The 21,660-nt window shown below is 44.5% G+C and overlaps 1 protein-coding gene across 1 annotated transcript in view; it reads left to right on the forward strand.

Moving 5' to 3' along the window:
• The window catches only part of LOC124612080 (BTB/POZ domain-containing protein kctd15), a 607,697-nt gene that overhangs the window by 580,754 nt on the left and 5,283 nt on the right, over positions 1-21,660 (forward strand). The window contains exon 6 of the mRNA XM_047140298.1: positions 20,333-20,613. Within this exon, the coding sequence (XP_046996254.1) occupies positions 20,333-20,613 (281 nt within the window). The remainder of the gene's footprint in view (positions 1-20,332; positions 20,614-21,660) is intronic.

Below are 21,660 nucleotides of genomic sequence, written 5' to 3' on the forward strand. Positions count from 1 at the left end.
CTTTTCTTTTTATTAAGAATGGAAAAGGAAATCTTTCGTATCATTTTGAAGAAACATCTCGACATTTGCCTGGAGCGACTTAGGGATATCAAGAAGAACCTACGTTTTGATTGTCTGACGCGGATTTGAACCGTCGTCCTTCCGAATCGAGGCCAGCGTGCTAACCACTGCGCCATCTAGCTCGGTAAGCGATTTCTGAGACAGTATTGTATACGAATCAAAGTAATAGTAAAATTGTTTGATCAGGAATTTGTGCACAGCTAGAAACCTTCGCCACTCCCAGTCTCCATCGGAATAGAGTTGATTTTAATGTATCGTCGATGTCGAAGCTATTGGGGACAGGCGCTAACTCATCTGGACAAGAGCAGGTAATAGTGTCGGCCGTGTTCCTGTTGGAGGATTCGTTTTGGTATTTACCTAAGAGATTTAAGAAGGCAAAGTATAGGTGAGCATGAACGAATGGGGATTCGAATTTCTCCTCTCGAATACAACAACAGTATTTGCGCTACCTGGGACTGTTTCTGATATTCAGTCATAAACTGATGCTTGGTCATCTACAGCCCAAGTTCAGGAACCAACAAGACGCGGTTCTCGTGCCCGTATCTATTCCTACCGCAGCAAGGTTCCTGCGGTATTGGGCTACCTCCCCGACAGCCCACGCACAGAGCGAGCTAGTGGTTGGTCTTTCATTACCTAACGACAGCATATGTCCGGCGGCACTTTGGTGTCAGTTGTCATCCACTAACGCCACATGGAAAGCGCGCGGAAACGTCCTTGATGCGAAACCTACGGCCGCTCGTAAAACTTATGAAATCCCGTTATCGCTTTGCTCTAAAAACAGTAATCGAGAACATATTTTCAAAAACTAAACAGCATCTGTAGCTATATTGTTATGGAGAATCTTAAACCATGTATCACTTGCGGGAGCAGATTAGTCATCAAAGACGAATACTTCACACCGAAACCGCTTTTACTCACCCCACACTAGAGAACTCACAGAGCTAGTCTACCTCAGTAGAGAGAGCTCCTTTTTCATATATACGTGGCATGTTCTAGCAGATTCCAGTACACAATTAATACGAAAGCGCAAGAAATTTCCAGGGATCAATAACTTTAAATGATAAGTAATCCCAGAGATATGTTTCGAACCGATGACCCACGCGTTGTGAGCCACTGACTATATCTGCTATATCAGAGTGGAGGGTGAACTGTGGTGTCAACGTTACGTGGAGTCTACTATCTGAATCCCAGCACCCTCATTTCTTCTACTAAAAATTCGAAGAATCAAAGTAGTGGGCAATTCACCTATTTGTATTTTAAATGTCAATCAGTTGTGGAAAAACTGAGACGACCTAATAACTGTGTGAAAGATTCATAACAGTTCATCGATGGTTCACAATACCTCGGAAACAATATTCCCACCTTCTTCCTCAATGACTCAGAAACTAAACGTTTCCGTACGAATGTTGACTTGGATACTTTTTGTTTCCACATCAACAAATATTTTTGATTTTCCAAATAGGTTTGACGTGAGGAGGAAGTATTTCAGGACCGTGTTTAGACGTGTTTCTGCCGCAGCAGCGAGACAACGTCCAACGAATCGCGCTCCTCGCTATGGCTAGCAAGGCGGTTGGCATTCTGCAGACGCACACAATGATTCCAGGTTCAAATCGCCGTGGCAATGTTATGCCACGTAAATAACTGCCTTGGACTCAGGTTACGAGTAGTTTACAGTTTCGTCAACCTAATACTAATTACATAGAGCAGTCTGTTCGCACTACCGTCAGATAATGGGCTGAGTTTTAAGGCTTAGTATTCCCTCTACATCTACATACATACTCCCCAAAACACCATGCAATGTATAGCGCAGTCGTTCCCTTTCCTGTTACACTCACAAAGGGAGCAAAGAAAAAAGACTATCTACACGCGTCCGTACGTGCGACTACGCTGTCCTTACGCTACGTGTACGTTGCCGGCAGTAGAACAGTAGAATTCTTCTCAGTCAGCCACAGATGCCGGTTCTCTAAGTTTTCTCTGTGCTGTTTCGTGAAAAGAACAACGTTTTCCCTCCAGACATTTCCGTTTAAGTTCAGGAAGCATCCCCGTAATATCCGTAATATTCAAGTGTTGACTCAACACACAGGTAACAAATCAGTCTAGCAAATGGTTGAAATGGCTCTGAGCACTATGGGACTTAACTTCTGAGGTCTTCAGTCCCCTAGAACTTAAAACTACTTAAAACTAACTAACCTAAGGACATCACACACATCCATGCCCGACACAGGATTCGAACCTGCGACCGAAGTGGTCGCGCGGTTCCAGACTGTAGCGCCTAGAACCGCTCGGCCACCCCGGCCGGCTCAGTCTAGTAGTATTCCTCTGAATTGGCTACCTTCTGTACTATACTGCAGCGGTTCTTTCTATATATGGTCCAAGTTTCATAGAGTTCCAAAAAATGGCTCTGAGCAGTATGGGACTTAACTGCTGTGGTCATCAGTCCCCTGGAACTTAGAACCACTTAAACCTAACTAACCTAAGGACATCACACACATCCATGCCCGAGGCAGGATTCGAACCTGCGACCGTAGCGGTCACGCGGTTCCAGACTGTAGCGCCAAGAACCGCACGGCCACTCAGGCCGGCAATAGAGTTCCAGGTTTCATAGAGTTTTATTACTTGTCTACGACAAACCATAAACAACAAACAGAGACGAAATAATTACGCTGTTGGCTAACATATTCCCTCTTATTACTGCTCCTCTCTGATACCGCCAAGTGTGTGCGCAGAGCACTCCAATTTCCGCAGCAATGACAGCGTTATTCATACACCGGTATTATCATCTATCAAATAATTCCCCGAAAGCCTAGAGTGTACGCCAGACGTAACATGCCTGTCATTGTGAAGGATAACTTCTTGGGCACAGGTGATCGACATGACTGTTCGGGTTTATCCTTAAGCCAATATTGCCACACGGTATCATGCTAAGCTGCTCCGAATATCACGGCTGTGTTGCGTGAGCGCTCCTTGCCACGCGCTAATGCGCATGCGCTGACGGGTACGATTACGGAATCACAGGTAACCAGTGGCCAGACTTCCGTGACGGGAACAGTTCGATGACAGGCTGGCAACACGGACAGCATTAGCGTCTTCAGACACTAATGAGTACACGCGTTTGCGTGCTCTTCCCCGTGGTTCGCTCCACTTCGTCCGGTACGTTACTAGGTAACCGCCGTAGCGATGGCCGCTGCTGGAGTGTATTATGTAAATTTTTAATTTAAGCTCCTATACGCTCGAATAAATTTACATTTCTTTAACAACTTTGGGCGTCCTAACGGACGGGTGTTTTTGCTTAATGGAACATCGCCGCATTAATAACGTGTACCAGATTCCCGGAATTATTACACGTGCCAAAAAGTAGTTTTGTTGGGAAGGTATAAATGGCTGGGATCACACTTTCAAAAATCTTTGTTCGATCTCTCAATTTGACTGCAATATTGCACACAGTATTCCGAATAACTATTGAAAATTAAAGGTAACGTTTTATAAACTTCCGTTGTCTATTGACGTAACCACAACAGAAATAAAAAGCGGAATAAAATCGCTTAAATAAATGTATTATCAAATTCTTAAGATCGTTCACAAATCATTACAGTCCTCAAGAATGTCATCGAACGTTCGATATAAATTTCTTGTGCTGATGTTCTTCTGAACTATCCATGAAACGAAAATATGCTGATATTTGATACTGAACGTCCGCGTCTGATTATAGCATTTATAGGGAAACTATGCTCTGCAAAGTTTGTTTTTCCTTCGAAATGAAAGACGAAAATAGAAAAGATTAGTTTCGTCTCAGAAGAACGGCGCCAAAGTTACAAAAATATATCTATCCTTTCCAGTTCCCTCAAATTTTGAAAAGGATCTGGAAGGTGAAAATGTGATCCTGGCAATGTGTTCTCTCTTTCTTTAATGATTATGAGTGCTACGTAATCACCGAAGTCTAGTCGCGGTAGCAAATAATGAGACTACTGACCGCTAGTTACACTGTGCAACAGAATTAGAGGATCACGCTTTCGAAACCCAGTAACTGTAATGTCTTGCGCAGCATATATTTGATATTTCTCTCAAAGCTGTCTACAACCTTCCTCTGTAACGGTGCAAAAGAGTGGCGCCCATGCGACGTCGTCGTCGGGCTCATCGATGCTCCAGACAGCAAAGTGTCGACACGTGCTAAAAGAAGGCCACAACGCAGAAATCATGTGACGTGTAAAGTGTGTTAATTATGTCCCATTACCACTAAATTTCATCAAAATTCTGCCCAACATTGATAGCTGCGTGAATAGAACTCTAAAGCCACCAGTTCGGCAATAACTTCGGTGGCACGCCGCCCTCCTCCCACATTTATTGAGGATTTTAACAATGTGCTTTCGCAGAGGAAACCTTCGAAGAAGTGCTACATGGCTGCAGTAAGACAACTGGCACCAGAGGTGTATCAAGTGGTTGCCTACCTGCGCCTAGCACCTGTGTAATTGTTCAGTAATTGGACTTTCTTGCTACACTATGTGATCAAAAGTATCCGGACACCCCTAAAAACATGCGTTTTTCATATTACGTGAATTGTGCTGCCACCTACTGCCAGGTACTCCATATCAGCGACCTCAGCAGTCATTAGACAGCGTGAGAGAGCAGAATGGGGCGCTCCGAGGAAGTCACGCACTTCGAACGTGGTCAGGTGATTGGGTGTCACTTGTCATACGTCTGTACGCGAGATTTCCACACTACTAAACATCCCTAGGTCCACTCTTTCCGGTATCATAGTGATGTGGAAACGTGAAGGGACATTCACAGACCAAAGCGTACAGGCTGACCTCGTCTGTTGACTGACAGAGACCGCCGACGGTTGAAGAGGATCGTAATGTGTAATAGGCGGGCCGACCGGAGTGGCCGTGCGGTTCTAGGCACTACAGTCTGGAACCGAGCGACCGCTGCGGTCGCAGGTTCGAATCCTGCCTCGGGCATGGATGTGTGTGATGTCCTTAGGTTAGTTAGGTTTAATTAGTTCTAAGTTATAGGCGACTGATGACCTCAGAAGTTAAGTCGCATAGTGCTCAGAGCCATTTTGTAATAGGCGGACGTCTATCCGGACCATCACATAAGAATTCCAAACTACATCAGGATCCACTGCAAGTACTATGAAAGTAAGGCGGGAGGTGATAAAACTTGCATTTCATGGTCGAGCGGCTGCTAATAAACCATATATCATGCCGGTAAACGCCAAACGACGCCTCTCTTGGTGTAAGGAGCGTAAACATTGAACGATTGAACAGTGGAAAAACGTTGTGTGGAGTGACGAATCACGGTACACAATGTGGCTATCCGATGGCAGTGTGCGGATATGGCGAATTCCCGGTGAACATCGTCTGCCAGCGTGTGTAGTGCCAACAGTAAAATTCAGGGGCAGTGGTCCTATGGTGTGGTCGTGTTTTTCATGGAGGGGGCTTGCACCCCTTGTTGTTTTGCGTGGCACTGACACAACACAGGCCTATATTGATGTTTTAAGCAACTTCTTGCTTCCCACTGTTGAAGAGCAATTCGGGGATAGCGATTGTATTTTTCAACACAATAGAGCACCTGTTCATAATGCACGGCCTGTGGCGGAGTGGTTACACGACAATAACATCCCTTTAATCGACTGTCCTGCACAGAATCCTCACCTGAATCCTATAGAACATCTTTGTGATGTTTTGGAACGCCGACTTCGTGCCAGGCCTCACCGACCGACATCGATACCTCTCCTCACTGCAGTATTCGGTAAAGAATGAGCTGCCATTCCCCAAGAAATCTTCCAGCACCTGATTGAACGTATGCCTCCGAGAGTGGAAGCTGTTATCAAGGCTAAGGGTGGGCCGACACCATATTGAATTCCAGCATTACCGATGGAGGCGCCACGAACTTGTAAGTCATCTTCAACTAGGTGTCCGGGTATTAAAGATCACATAGTTTATTTACACGCAACGCGTTATATTTGTCTTTGTTGCGAATCAACTGCCAACCCTTGTACCAAGCATCGATACACTGCAGGTCTTCTGAATTTCGCTACATGCTTTTAGTCTTGCGACTTATCTATAAGCAAAAGCACCATTCTCATATATCTTCCCACGTTACGCATCAGGTCATTTGCATATTTTGTCGATCAGAATGGCGCTATAACATCCCCCCCCCCCCCCTTTATGAGTTCTCTCCCTCCGTCGTCCCCCCCTCTTCGTTTTTCCTCTCCTCCCCCCCTTTTTTTCCCCTCATCTGTCCAGGTCTCCCCCCCCCCCCCCCCCCAAATCTGCCCTTGGCTGTGGTGTGTCATCTTCGTGCTAATTTTTTAGTACAGTGTTTCAAGTGAGTGTTAAGTGTTGTGCGTCTTTTCCGAAGTGTTGCGAACGAAAATCATACTATCGCTGGGTGTGATTTTTACATCTCTTGCCAACAGAAACCAGATTGTCGCTGTGTTTTCTGTAATTGTCTGTCTAATATTTACCTGTCTGCTTCCTGTGTACTTTAGTAGCATCGCCAACCCTACGTTTTATGTTTTAACTTCCTCAATTTTCCGACATTTTACAATTTAAGTCATCGTTTTTATCGCCTGCTTTTACTGTTTATTGTCTTGTTCTTATGTTTTAAAAATTCTGTCGGTGGGAAGAGCGGCGTACTAAGCTGCTGCCAGCCCGCCCCCTTCGGGGGGGAATCGAAACTCAATACAGGAAAAAAAAGCGCTATAACATTGCAACATTGCTCAGGGTAGACTCATAGTTTCCCCTTCGTCTGAACTTCTCTCTTCGTTAAGAATGACATGCTAGGTTGCTAGGTTTACTTTGCTAGGAACTCATCAAACCGATCACGATCACAAAGCCGGTCTGATGTTCCTTATGCTCGCAATTTGTTCATCAGGTCACAGTGCGGAAAACATTCAACGTGGCATCAATCTGGGGGGGGGGGGGGGGGTGCTTTCTACTGCCTTCTGGCTGTCGTGGACGAAGAGAACGAGCTAGTCTCCACACGATCGTCGTTTGCGGAATTCGTACCGAGTGCTACACAGAACGTTTTCACTCTGCAAGGGGATCATAATGCGCGAGCATGTAACGTGTTTTGCAGTTCTGTAACAGCCTTTCTGCCCGTGTTTACCCGGTCGTCGTCGCAGAGTGGAGATTTCCCGCAAGTTGGCTGTTTGCAGAGATTCGCGAGCTGGCGGCGGGCTGCGCTGCGCTGCCAATTAACGCCGGCGGCGGCCTCGTAAGTCTGCGCGGGCGGCGATGGCGCGATTAGCGAACCTCGCGCCTAGCGCCTCGCGCCTCGCGCCGCCCGCCAGTGCGGCAGCCATCGCGATTTAGAAGCGCGCGTGCACAATAAATCGGCGCCGCCGAATAACGAACTAATCGCCACGGAGCGGGCCGCCACGCGGGGCCTCGCGCGCGCCCTTATCACCGCCAATTACTCAGGCCCGCCGAGCGTAAATTGGTTTATAACGCCGCCTATCTCCGCAGCAGCGAGCCGGCCGCAATAAACTGAGCTGCCCCGGCCGGCTGACGTCTTGCTCACACCTCCCGCTGACAGCCACGCCTCGCGCACCGCGACTGCTCCCTAGCACTTTTGTTCTCTCGCTTTTATGTGCCTTACTCACGGCCGGGCTCCCCGTAATGGCCGCTAACAATGAGCCTTATTATACTGTTACCTTTTTCTGTGTGGCTGGAATTCCTGCGTTATGACGCCACCCAGTTTTCCAAGAAACTTCGCTTGAAGTGACTAGTTGCAATTACAATTAACTGAACCTGCTGGTAATAGACATAATAACGACACATTGTCCGACTTCGTAGGGTGTTGTTATTAGATTGATCCATAACTTCGTAGCTTTTTTGTTTTCCATTTTGGTATTCCAATAAAAATTTCTATGTATTTATTTATCGACGGTCATTTTTTAAATTTGTAGTTCACTGTTGGTATTTGAGTTTAAGTATTGTTATTTCGTCATTTAAAAATAGTGAGGGGAGCTATGGACGCTAGAAATTGGGTGCCAAGTTGGGAAATCGGAACATTTCTGATACATTCTTAGTCTGAGATCAATAGAGGGGTAAGAGCAGCGGAAATAGCCAGTAACGTTTTCCCCGTGTATGGGTATAATGCCGTTGGACAGAGCACAGAAACAAAATGGTTTTCTCGCTTTAAGGAGGATTGTTTTGATATTGGTTACTCTCCACGTTTGCTAAGGCCTTCGGGGTTTGATGAAGATAGTTTAAGGAAATGGTTCAAATGGCTCTGAGCACTATGGGACTTAACTTCTGAGGTCATCAGTCCCCTAGAACTTAGAACTACTTAAACCTAATTAACCTAAGGACATCACACACATCCATGCCCAAGGCAGGATTCGAACCTGCGACCATAGCGGTCGTGCAGTTCCAGTCTGAAGCGCCTAGAACCGCTCGGCCACAGCGGCCGGCTAGTTTAAACATATTCATCCACGAGTGTCCAAGTCAGTGTACTTGAGAACTGGCAAAGGTGATCAACTGTGATCATTCTAGCATCGTGCGAAATTTGCATGCAGTTGGGAAGGTGCAAAGAGCGCCACAATATCTCAGAAAACGAGATGAAGGAATGTATCATACGGGAAGGTCAGCTCCCCGGAACACCTGGAAAAATATTCATGCACATGTTGTATGGTTGTTACGCAATTCATTTTGGTCGTGTGTGTGTGTGTGTGTGTGTGTGTGTGTGTGTGTGTGAGTGAGAGTGAGTGCCGGCCGGTGTGGCCGTGCGGTTCAAGGCGCTTCAGTCTGGAACCGCGCGACCGCTAAGGTCGCAGGTTCGAATCCTGCCTCGGGCATGGATGTGTCTGATGTCCTTAGGTTAGTTAGGTTTAAGTAGTTCTAAGTTCTAGGGGACTGATGACCTCAGATGTTAAGCCCCATAGCGCTCAGAGCCATTCGAACCATTTTATTGTGTGTGTGTGTGTGTGTGTGTGTGTGTGTGTGTGTGTGTGTGTGTGTGTGCGTGCAGTGTCGTGTAGTGTAACGTGATGTTTGTGTTGCATGACGATGATGATGATGATGATGAGAGGGTGAAACCCCGTGCCGGCACATAGCCTACTTCTCGCGAATAGCACTGAGGGGGCTGCCAAGCTTTATATCCCCATCCGGTGGACAGACCACCATCAGCAGCGTCATGCGCCCTCACTTCATGAGACACCGTGGAAAGGTTTGGTACTTAAAGCACGACGTTGGTGCAAAGTCTGGTGATCAGGAACTTTACGCTTCAGCTTCCCTTCCCCTTTTTTCCACCACCAGGATTCGAACTAGCTTACCCCCGTGTCTAGTGCCACCTCACAAGCAAGCATTAGCGACCTCCGTCGCGGAGGCGGGTACTTCTGTGCTTTTAGGTAATCAAAGCAATTGCTTTTGCTGCCGATACCGTTTACAAGCCCAAACATAAAATATCTGGTTATTTTGTACTCAATAGAACATTCTTCATCGTGACAAAGGCAAGAGTTTCTTCTTATTATTGATAATTACCAAAGTTATTCATGAATAACAGAAACATGTTTTACATAACTTCGACGAAGTATTGAAGCGATGAGCATCGGGTATTTTTGTTCTGCGGTTTTTTTTTTTTTTTTTTTTTTTTTTTTACCTTTCTTCGAAGAAGTTGCGCTTCTGGGGCTAGCGCTAGGTGATAACTCTGAATTGCTTTTTTAATTTTTACTGAAACATTCCTCTGTTTCACGTCACAAATCAACAATATTTGAATAAAACCTGAATTAAACACCGACAACTTCAGTTTTGCTATAAATATGGCTTCCTTTTAAGTAACAGACAGGAGGATAACTACGTAGGGCAAAAATGTTCCATAGGATACCCATCCCTTTATTTGTCGTCACTCAGTTTCTACACGCTTCACCGCTTTCGATTTTTAGGGGAACCTAGTAAGACCATCGTTAGGAGGAAATGCCTAAAAGGTATGCAACACAACTAATGTACAGGTAATGTGGTTACTATTTTAACTGGCCAAAGCCACTGGGGAAACTATCGTAGTCTAGGCTTACTTATGATGTTCTGTGATAGCCTAAGATACTTTTATTACTCTAGTTGCGTTTGATGTTATTAACTGCAAACTATTCCGAGCTGGACCTTTAAAGGATACTTTCTTCCCCGACAGTGATCTCATAATGTAATAGTATAGCCAAACTGCGCCGTGGTTCCTACTGCTTGTTAAACTTCTAAAACAGACAGGATGAGGCAGTTTGTTTTTCACAGCCATCTCTCTAAGACACCACTGTCAGTTGTATGTAATTTGGTCCGAAGACCACCTTACGTTTATTGTCCCCATCGCTACGTAAATAGCTGCATAGTAATACAGGAGGGCATCATTTCGTGCGAGGCTGGCCCCAAGAGGGTTTCTGCCAGACACTTAAATGTGAACTGCAGATTTATCATGTAGATTTAGATGTAACACGACATTCACAACTGTATTTTCTGTATATCGGACTTCGAAACTGGATATGCCAACTTTCCTTCAGAGAGTTAGTCAGTTAACTCTGTGCCATTGCTGAGTAGTTCGTCGTGGTGACTCTTCTACAAGCATTATTTTTAACATTTCTTGAGACTATAACTCTCTTCTTACCCACAGCACAACATATAATACACTTTTTATTTCCATCAAAAGACAATTTTTTAGATTTTTTTGTCATATCAGGACTGCGTATATCGATTTTGAAGCGTCCAAGAAGAAACGAGTGATTTTGTGAGCAGGGCAATTACAGTTGTGAAGACGCGTTGTACTATAGCTACCTACTAAAATAAGAAGCACCGTGAGTTAAATATCCAGCGTATTTAGTCGACAAATTAACACTTTCATTCTTATCTGATAAAGTGACATTAGTTGACCAGTATTCTTGAGTAGAGAAAGTAGAATATTGTCGTTATGAATAGCATCTCTTACAAACTATTAATTTCAAATTATTCCCACATATTTGCAGTATGTAGAAACACAAGAAAGAAATACATCACTCTCGATAAATGGATCCCGGATACCTTGCTAGAGGAGTCGTCAACAGTAATCGCAAAATTACATCCCGTTGGTACAGGAACGTTGGGTAACAGATCTTCGAAACAATTTTAAAACGGGGGTTTAGCATTCCGTAGAGATGTAAGTGAAACGGACGACAGCTCTCTTCTGCGACAACGTGGAGAGAAGGAACCGCCCTGACATTCGCCAATAATGATTTAAGGGAACACGAATACTCTAAATAGGGACGGCTAAACAATGATTTAAGCAGACCAGACGTTAGATTTGGTAACACAGTGGATAATGTTCGTCGGTCCATGCTGGTCGTATAGTAGTTCAAACTTGCGCCTCAGTAGTGTCATAATGTGTTCTGCTACGACTTAACTATGACAATGTCAGAACAATGCTTTTTACTCGTTAGCTGCCCAAAAATTCTTTTCTGGCGCAGCGGAAACGGAAACGAATGTGAACAGTGAGGTCTTCTGAGATGTTATACAAGTTGTAGATTGAAGAAGTCCGGAGAGGAAATCGGCTGCTACTTTTTGAAAGGAACAGTCCCGGCTTTCATATTAAACCTGAACGTAGCTGGCAGCCCGGGGTGTGGAAGCCGCTCCTTCTGATTAAGGTTGGGTTGCCTTAACCAGTTTGCCACCTCGATCGGTTTGGTTAAAGAGTAGCGCCCCAAACACAGAGTTGTAATTCGTTGCTCGTGAAAAGTTTAGAGGTGTTTCTACTTCATATGCCCGCAACAGAAAGTAAGTTCCATTCTAAAGCCCAGCATTCAGTCTTAGCTCACAACGCTTTATGTCCAGAGCGTTTTACTCGTTGTGGTAAGGCCGCTCTCACTCGGACAGTTACTGCTGCCCTTAGCGTTTCCTCCGTACACTGCTTACAAAATAATTACCGCCAAGAATGTCTTCTGGTCGCTCCCGGCAGCTGATGCGGCCTGCTCGTCGTTTCCAAATTAATTGCCTCTTATCCGCCAGTCAGTAAGGCTAATGGCAGAAACGTTTTCCTATTACGGCGTCTTTAAGACTTCAGCTCATTTCCAAGTATCTAAGGATCACAACCACTTAGCCTTAATTAAACACAAAGAATAATAATTTTGACCGTAAAATATGTAATACTTCTACCTGCGGTCACCAATATACGTGCTGAGATCTGATGTTCCCTGTATTCATACATTTATTTATTTATTTAACCTGATCTGATTAGGACCATCAGGCCCTCATGTACATCACACATACGGTACATTCTTTACACCATAAGTGCCTAAGTAATATCAATTTCAATACAACAAATAGTATTAAAGTGAGGTGAGTGTCTCAAATGGCAATGTGAGTAAATAATACCGTCTATGAACTACTGAGATTAATACTGGCAGTACTTGTACTACTGAATAGCCAAAGAAACTGGTACACCTGCCTAATTTCGTGTGGGGCCTCCGCGAGCACGCAGAAGTGCCGCAATATGATGTGACATGGACTCGACTAATGTCTGATGTAGTGCTGGAGAGAATGGACACCATGAATCCTGCAGGGCTGTCGATAAATCCGTAAGACTAGGAGGGGGTGGAGATCTCTTCTGAATAGCACGTTGCAAGGCATCCCAGATATGCTCAATAATATTCGTGTGTGGGAAGTTTGGTGGCCAGGAGTTGTGCTTAAGGGGCTCCGGAACGCCCTATACTTGCAATGTTAAAATAACGCTTATAAATTACATCTTTCCTCACAAAGTATTTGAGGTAGGAAGTTGAACTTTTTACAGATTATTTATTGGAATATGGGCTACAACTTAGCATAGGGATTTTACAAAATTTTAGTTCAGTTATTAAAGATGATTTTTTTCCAATTGTAATGAAAATTCACAACATTTTTTTGCAATTTTTTATTTATATATTCAAAAATATACAGTTTTTGGAAAAAGGCTGTGTTAAATTATGCAGAAGGTACTGTGTATCATTTACTGAAAGTTTGAAACAAATATCTTTGGAAGAACCTTAGAAAACATGTAATTAGTACGAGAAAATAAAAGTTTTGGGAATCGAGTGACAAAGATTGGATTAACTTTTTAGTGCATTCCAGGTCCATAGGATGGATTATCTTCATCCTCTGCAAACTCCTCCTCCAGCTTCCTCTTGTTCCTCCTCCTGTTTACTCTTGCTTGTATTTCTAGACTCTTTACAGCCCTGTCTGCAGCCCGAAGGCGTTCCTTGTCTAAAGCAAGCATCGCTCGTTGTTGTGTTCGTAGATTTTGCTACCATTTTCTTCAGTTGCAGTTACTGCAACACTGTTCCAAAAGGTGGTCATGTATGAACACTTATCACATTTCAGTTGTATTTCACTAGCAAGTCCTACGTGCTTTATTATGGAGAGTTCCAGACCAACTTCACTACAATGAATACATCTTACACAGTTTGAAAAAATTCCTTTGAGAACCGACATATCAAATATTTCATTCACATCCGATTCGCCCATAAAACATTCATAGTTTTCACTCATTGAACCAAGCTTCTTCTGTGAAGTATTTTCTTTCCCACTTTGACTGCTATGGGCAGGTGTACTTGAGAGGTTAGGTTCACTCACTTGGTTATCGTCTTTATTGTTTACAGAAATAACACATACCTTTGGCTTTCCAACATTTCTCCTTTTCTTAAAAGCCTTCAGAGGATTTCTAATAACTTTACTTTTACTCATTATTATACTTCAACAAAACAGAGACTCAAGAAACAGAATTAATTACGAATATTTTCGAGATAACAACAGAGTAAATAAACATGAAACAATCGACAATCACACCAGCGATATATATTGAACCATCACAGGTTAGCCACAACACATACTTTATCTCACATCACTAAAATGTACCTGATGAACACGGACGTTAATAATAACACCATTTGACAGCAGTTTAACAGCGCCACAGTGGGTCACGCCCATGTAGAACACATTTCAAAAAAAAAAATTAAAAATAGTTGTAGTCTTCGGAATTGAATAAATTATATATCTACTAAAAGGTAATAGTCTGCAGATTCAGAAAACGCAAAAAAGTAAAAATTGAACTTTTCATGATTTTGAGCCTTTCCGGAGCCCCTTAAACCCAGAAGAGAGTTCCTGGAGTCACTCTGTAGCAATTCTGGACGTGTGGGGTGGCGCAGTAATGATAATGGCAGATATAAAAAATAATTTGTAGGTATATGAACAGCTGTCTTATGATATATCGAGTTCTGGGAAGTGAGGAAAATCTGGTTTGAAGGTAGAATGTATAATATAAGGGTAAGGAATGTGTACAGGCGCAATAGCGATCCGTTTTGTTGCTATATTATATATGTCATTAACTGTCTTCTGAAGCTTGAGATGTTTTTTAGTTCTCTAATTTAATGCAGGAGATTGTTCCAGAGTCGGGTTCCTGCTATTGCGCTTGTCTGCACGCAGCCATGATAGCTGTGCTTAAGATAGTGAAATACGATCACAGATTTGGTCGGACGTCACAGATATAACGAACTAGAGAATATAAACATTATTTTAATATTTAAAAAAAAGACACCTATCTTATAAACCGGAAATAAGTCCAGCCCCCACTTTTAAAACTTCAAGGGTGGAACAGGCATTCGTAACCAGTTGCAAGCGCTGTGAGCGTACCTGAGAAAGGCCTTGTAGGATAACTTCGCTGTAATCAATAATTGGGACATAAGTATTTGTACAAGTTTATTTTTCATGTCAAGAGGGAAGAGCTTTTTATGTTTTTATAGGGCATGGAGAGATGCAATGTTTTATGCAGTCACGTGCTCAGTCAAATTTAGATTTGCATTTTATATGACTCCTAGACTCTTTGCTGAAGGAGAAAAGTTGATTTAGGTCCATTTAGGGTTAAAGATGATAGGGATTCCCAATATTTCGGACTAAAGAGTCTAGAATAACTAACCAGTATCGCCTGAAATTTGGATGAGTTGAGCTTTAACACCACATCCTGCGCCCACTTTGATAGTGCACACAGGTCGTTACTGAGATTCTCGATAGCAGTCTTCAGGATTGCTCGTTTTGCAGTTAGGTACAACTCGAGGTCACCAGCGTACGTGTAGTATTTGCAAAACTGATGATACATCATTTACGTACGATCAAAAGAGTATAGAACTTAATACCGAATCCTGGAGGACGGTTGATACTACCTGCCTCCTTTGTGAGTTTATGGTGCGGACATGACGCCTTGCTGGCGAGACGCCCGTATGAACAAAACCATTTCACTGCACGTGGCGAGAAATTTAGGGTGCTAAATTTGACAAGAAAAATGTCGAAGTTGACACCGCCAAGTAAACGTGTAGATTAAATACCTAAGCTGCTGGACTGTCTACATACTGCAGCAAGTAAATTATGTTTCTGGTTACATTCCGACTGAATAGTGATTATACAGCATTTACTTAATAATCTAACTTTGAATTTTTTAATACATTCCCGCCACGTTAGATGAGAGAGAATATGAGGGGGCACTTTCTGCACTGTCTGCCACGTTGGCTGGCGCTAAATGGCAGCTGGTGAAGGAAGAACGCACATAGAGCAGTAGTTGCCAACAATTGCAGAGACTGCCGCAGAACTGCATCCTCTCAAAAGATGTAAATTCCCGTATTTGAAGCTTTGTGTAAATAAATTTCCTGTCTGCTGCAAGGACGTGCATAAAATGCGTTTGTGAGTGGCGACTTGTGGCGATAAGCAGCAGTTCCACATTCGAATTCAGCTACGTCAAAATTGTCAGCGTCACCAACTTTTCATTAAAGAGTTGTTGAACCGCGTGAACTGTGAAAGAGGCAAGTCCTCTTTAGGTAGATGCTCCTGAACTGGCAAGGCTAAATTTGCTTGGTGCAATCAACATTGCTGCAAGCTTGATCTTAATTATAATCCTACTAACTACTGCATATTGTGAATCTAGTGCCCGTTTCCTAGCTTTGCTTTTACGCAATATTTCGACAGGATTGTTGCAACAGACCCGTTGCTTTCACATTGCTCCCAGATGTCCCCTTTGGTTCAGCACTGGATATGTCGCCATTCTGCCGCCATCGCAGCCATCTTTAGTGTAGGTTTCGCTTCCCTCTTGGATGGTGGGATATGATTACAAAGACAATGAAAACACACGTAATCCAAGCATTCATTGTAGCGCCAGGACCGGGCACACTTTCGCTCACTTAACCAGCTGCGAAGGTTTGACGTATTGCGTCACTTTGAAAGAATGTGGCACGGTGAAGTTGGAATCTCACGTCAAGAAGCATCCAGCAGCGTTAGGACTCAAAAAAAGAAACAGGATAGCAGTGGACGTCGGGGACGAGCCTGATGAATTTCAGACTGATCATCGTCAGCAAGTTGTCCAGTCATTTCAAGATTTATGTTTCCTATCGTATTTAAAGTTTCATTCTGTATTCTTTCGTGTTTATTGATGATTGGACACTGATCGTCCCTACGAAGGCACTCGCTCATTGGCCGGCGGAAGACGTACCACCCGTATTCGCGCCTACATGCCCTCCTGCACTCAGTAGCCCCCACGTACGACATTGTTCTCATCGAGCAAAGTAATATAGATATTGGAACAGTAATTTATTGTACAGGCTCATTTTGTTAGTGTCAGAGTATAGTCATATTTAAACTCTGTCCTCCACTTTTACTGCCCAAGTGTCCAAATCCTAGGCAAAACACCAGTGGAAACTCATATTCTCCAATATGAAGATGGCATGCAACAAATGCCAAATTGGCGTGAAGTGTACTCCATGTTTCGATATGCAAACGATTAGCAATTCAGCATAACAGGTCAAGTACGTATGAGAAACGCTATGTACATTCTGTATAGAATGGAAGATTGCTCAGCAGGTTTGACGTTCAGAAATCAGTCATTTTCGTTATTTGTGAGAAGGAAAATTGGAAATTTGTGGTAAGTTTCTAGTGGGACCAAACTGCTAAGGTCGTCGGTCCCTAGGCTTACACACTACTTATTCTAAATTAAACTAACTTACGCTAAGGACAACACACACACACCCATGTCCGAGGGAGGACTCGAACCTCCGACGGGGGCAGCGGCGCGAACCGTTTGTGAGAAGGGCATGTCATGCGCCGTGTAAGAAGGAGAAACTTCTACCAGCACGTGTCCCAATTAGACCGTGGCCTAAAACTAACAACGGCCCAGACAGCAGTGTGATGACCGCATGTCCTCCATACCCACATCCAGTGACGCCTATTGGTTGAGGATGACACGACGGTCGGTCGGAACCGTTGGGACTTCTGAGGCCTGTTCGGATGGAGATCGAGGCCTATCGTGCCTGTGGTTTCTCGTATGGCAATATTGATGCTCATATTGGTCGGGGTCCTGTATCTGTCATACGAATATAGCAATGGTGGGCTCAGCAGAGCCAGTCCGGAGCTCGTGGATCATGGGGTCCCGGGTTCGATTCCCGGTCAGGATGGGGATTTTCTCTGCCCGGGGACTGGGTGTTTGTGTTGTCCTCATCATTTCGTCATCGTCATCATCATTCGTGACAGTGACTAGAGTGGACTGTGTAAAAAATTGGACTGTGTAAAAATTGGGACTTTGTACGGGCGCCAATGACCGCGCAGTTGAGCGCCCCGCAAACCAAACATCATCATCATCAGCAGAGCCGTGCTCAAGGCCATGCAGGATCTCAACGCTTTCACGTGACTAGCACCTGAGAGGACAGATGTAGTGTTTGCAGGACGACCTGTGGAGCACCATGGGCATTCAGCACGGCGACCATTGCACCACGTCGTTTTTTCAAATGTGTCCCACTGCTGCACACAGCCTGTATGGAGGCTCCGAGTAGGAGGAACAATTCCAGATTGTATTCGTCAAACTCATACAGGCCTAGGACATGGAGTGACGGTATGGAGTGTCGTTGGGTACATACACAATCACCTGTTGTTCGCATAGAATAGTCAGTAACTTGGACAGCAGAAGTCTGATTGTTGACATATTAAGATCTCTGTAGCGTTATTTTTCAAGAATGTAATGCAGGACCCCATGCTGCGTATACCGCCAGGATCCAACACGATAAAGATGGTATTCAACTGTAGCACTGGTCAAGACGGTTTAGGGGAAACTGGGATGCAAACACTCGCCAACCACTATGACTGACGAACTCAGCGTAGACCTGAAACAGGATGGAATCCAGGCTTAGTTTGACGCAATGCCCAGCCAGGCTAAAGTCATTGTTGTCGCCAGACATACCAGCTGTGTGTGTTTATCCCGAAATCACTTACAACTTTAATCTTGCGTTCTTCCCACTTTATTGTATACGTAAATATTGTTTTATTGATATTCTTAGCTATATGACAAATTCGTCATCAATGTACACTTAAATTGTAATGGAGAAATGACGAAGAAATATTAACGTAAAACACGCAGAACCTGGTGGTCTCGTATGCCGGTCCACATACGTTCTAAATAAGTGACTACTTTGACACACATCCCATGGCGCACTGGAGAAATATTCAAGAAACGTAATGCGATGTCTCGTTACCAGTCTTGATGTGTAGTTCTTGTCATCATCACATGTGCTGTTTGTCTGTCTAAATGTTAGATCGCATTTGGTGAAGAAAGGCGCCAGTTATCCGTTCCAAATACTTTGAGTAATCAGCACACAAACATTGTCAAGGAAATCTGTATTTTTAACAAAGGAAACTCATATGAGCCCTGTTATCCATACAAATAATAAAAATGGATGTACATTTGAATCTACGTATATCCCACATCTCTTCCGAAACCACAGGACCGATTTAAGTCAAAATCGGTACGCATATAATTTACTCTTCACTTAAAACTTCCGGGCTAATAGGCCGTGGTCGATGTATAAAACCCTCCTCTGACGTTTCGTCTCCGACTGCGGGAGACATCCTCCAAGATAAAGCGGCGAACCGCTTACCTCGCCTATTAGCCCGGAAGTTTTAAGTGAAGACAATACCGGCCGTGAAAGCCTACATTGTAGGATCATATAATTTACTGTTTAGGAAGAATCTCTGTCCGAGTGAGAACCACCCAACTATCAAACGGGTGTGAGTGGGGATGAAAAAGCAGTGTAGCGCAACTCGCGACAACACCCATGCCCTAGTCCAGTGTTTGAGAATAACGGCACTTGGAGACTTGTCAAAAACTTTACTCAAAATTTCAAACGTCTAAATAACTTTTTCTCGCTGATGACCCCCCACAAAATGATGAACGGAAAATTTTTTGTCGCTTACTGCATTTACACTGTTCAAGCAGTAAAACAGCCACATGAAGCAAGACGTTTTAATTTATTACTTCTGTAATATTAATTATATTCGTAACACATTTTGCAGACAGTATCAACATATACTACCGAATGTCTCACCAGCTGGGACCAGTTGCAAAGATGACTGTGTGGACGATGTGGCCTATTCTACATCTATTTTACATCATGTGACGATGCTGTGCTGAGTATATTTATGTGTTTTGACGATGCCATTACGGCCTTATCAGTTTAGGACATGGTGTAGAAAAGATCTGAGGATGGTCATTACTGACTGAAACCGGTCATCGTCAAAAGAATTGATATTGAGATCAAAAACTGGAATAAAGAACATTTTACTGCTGAATGTGCCTACAATAATATATCGTAGTACGACACGTAGCCGGCCCCGGTGGCCGAGCGGTTCTTGGCGCTACAGTCTGGAACCGCGCAACTGCTAGGGTCACAGGTTCGAATCCTGCCTCGGGCATGGATGTGTGTGATGTCCTTAGGTTAGTTAGGTTTAAGTATTGCTAAGTTCTAGGGGACTGATGACCTCAGAAGTTAAGTCCCATAGTGCTCAGAGCCATTTGAACCATTTTACGACACGTAATTGAGCAGCTATGACGTCATAAACACTGGGCTGAGTGAGAAACTGCCGCATCATGCATGACGGAGGTGGAGATTGAAAAGAGAGGGGGGGAGGAGACAGTATGAAGAGAGAGGGGAAGGAGGAGATGGAATTAGAGAGGGGAGGAGGAGATAGACCGGGTGGGGAGGACCAGATGGACAGAGGGGGACGAGAAGATTAACAGAGAGAGGCATTGGAAGGAATAGAGAGAGGGGCAGGAGGAGATGGACAGGGAGTGGGAGTGGACAGAGATAGACCAAAGGGAGATGGACCGATAGAAGACTGGAAGAAGTATATATTCGGCCAACGCAGGGTAATCAATTAGTAATCTGATAAAGCTGCGTTCATTTCGATGTGTAAAATTTTCCTTGAACTCCATTATGTGGTCGTTGTGTGACACAGTGCCTCTCCGAATGTTGCAGCCATGGTGAGGCAGCTGGAGCAGCTGCGCAAGGAGCGCCAGAAGAAAGCGGCGGCGGCGGCGGCGGCAGCGGCGGCGGCGAGCCCGCAGGCGCTGGGCGGCGGCAGGGACCGCGGCGGGGGCGGTGGGGGCGGCGTGGGTGGTTGCGCCGACGACCCGGGCTGCTGCCACAACAGTGGCGCGCTGCAGCCGGGCCTGCACTACGAGTGCGTCGCGCTGCACGTCTCCCCGGACCTCGGCGAGCGCATCGTGCTCTCCGGCGAGCGCGCCGTCCTCGACGAGGTGCGTACGCCTCCCCTCCGTGACCAGCTCAGCGGACCGCACTGCCGGCAGCTTCTCATTTTGTCTTAGTTTTATAAAGTGTGTTCATCACGTCTTATATAATAGTCACAGGCGAAACACGTCGGCGAAGTAACTCTTTCTTCACACATTATACGTGTGTTAAAGGGCTTAACTAAATACGAGATCGATTTCTAAAATTTATTGCCTTTATAGGTGTCTCGCAGACGCACACACAATGTATCTGAGCAAAAGTATCGGGACACCTGTTACTGGACATTAACGTGGAGTCTGTCCACCTTTTGACTCTATGACGATGACTTAAACTTTCCTATGGACACTTTCAGAGAGATATCCGGAATTCTGTTGGAGAATAGCAGTTAATGCTTCCTCAGCCGGCCACCTTCCCAACTGCATGCAAATTTCGCACGATGGTAGAATGATCACAGTTGATCACCTTCTCCAGTTCTCAAGTACACTGACTTGGACCCTCGTGGATGAATATGTTTAAACTAGCCGGCCGAGCGGTTCTAGGCGCTTCAGTCTGGAACCGCGCGACCACTACGGCCGCAGGTTCGAATCCTGCCTCGGGCATGGATGTGTGTGATGTCCTTAGGTTAGTTAGGTAGTCCTAAGTTCTAGGGGACTGATGACCTCAGATGTTAACTCCCATAGTGCTCAGAGCCATTTTTTTCTTTTTTTTTAGCCAATGCTTCCTCAACAGAAGAAAAGAACAGAGAAGGTAGTGCTGTCTGGCACAGGCGTCTGGAGCGAAGTAGACGTTATAATTTATCCCAGTGGAGTTCCATTAGGTTGAAGTCGGAACTATTGGCAGGGCTATGCATTTCAGAAATGCTGTTGTCCACAAACCGTTGCCTCGCAAATGCTGCTTTATGAGAGGTTGCCTTGCCATGCTGATGCAAATAATCATCGTCTTCGAACTATTCTTGTACGCATTCACAACACTGTAAAACTTGTTTATTTCCTTCCGTATTTTCTCTCAAATGCCATGGGGGTACCTTACCCTAAGCACGAAAAACACCTCCATAG

Source organism: Schistocerca americana, chromosome 1 (genome assembly GCF_021461395.2).
Source record: "Schistocerca americana isolate TAMUIC-IGC-003095 chromosome 1, iqSchAmer2.1, whole genome shotgun sequence".
NCBI classification, from domain to species: Eukaryota; Metazoa; Arthropoda; class Insecta; order Orthoptera; family Acrididae; genus Schistocerca; species Schistocerca americana.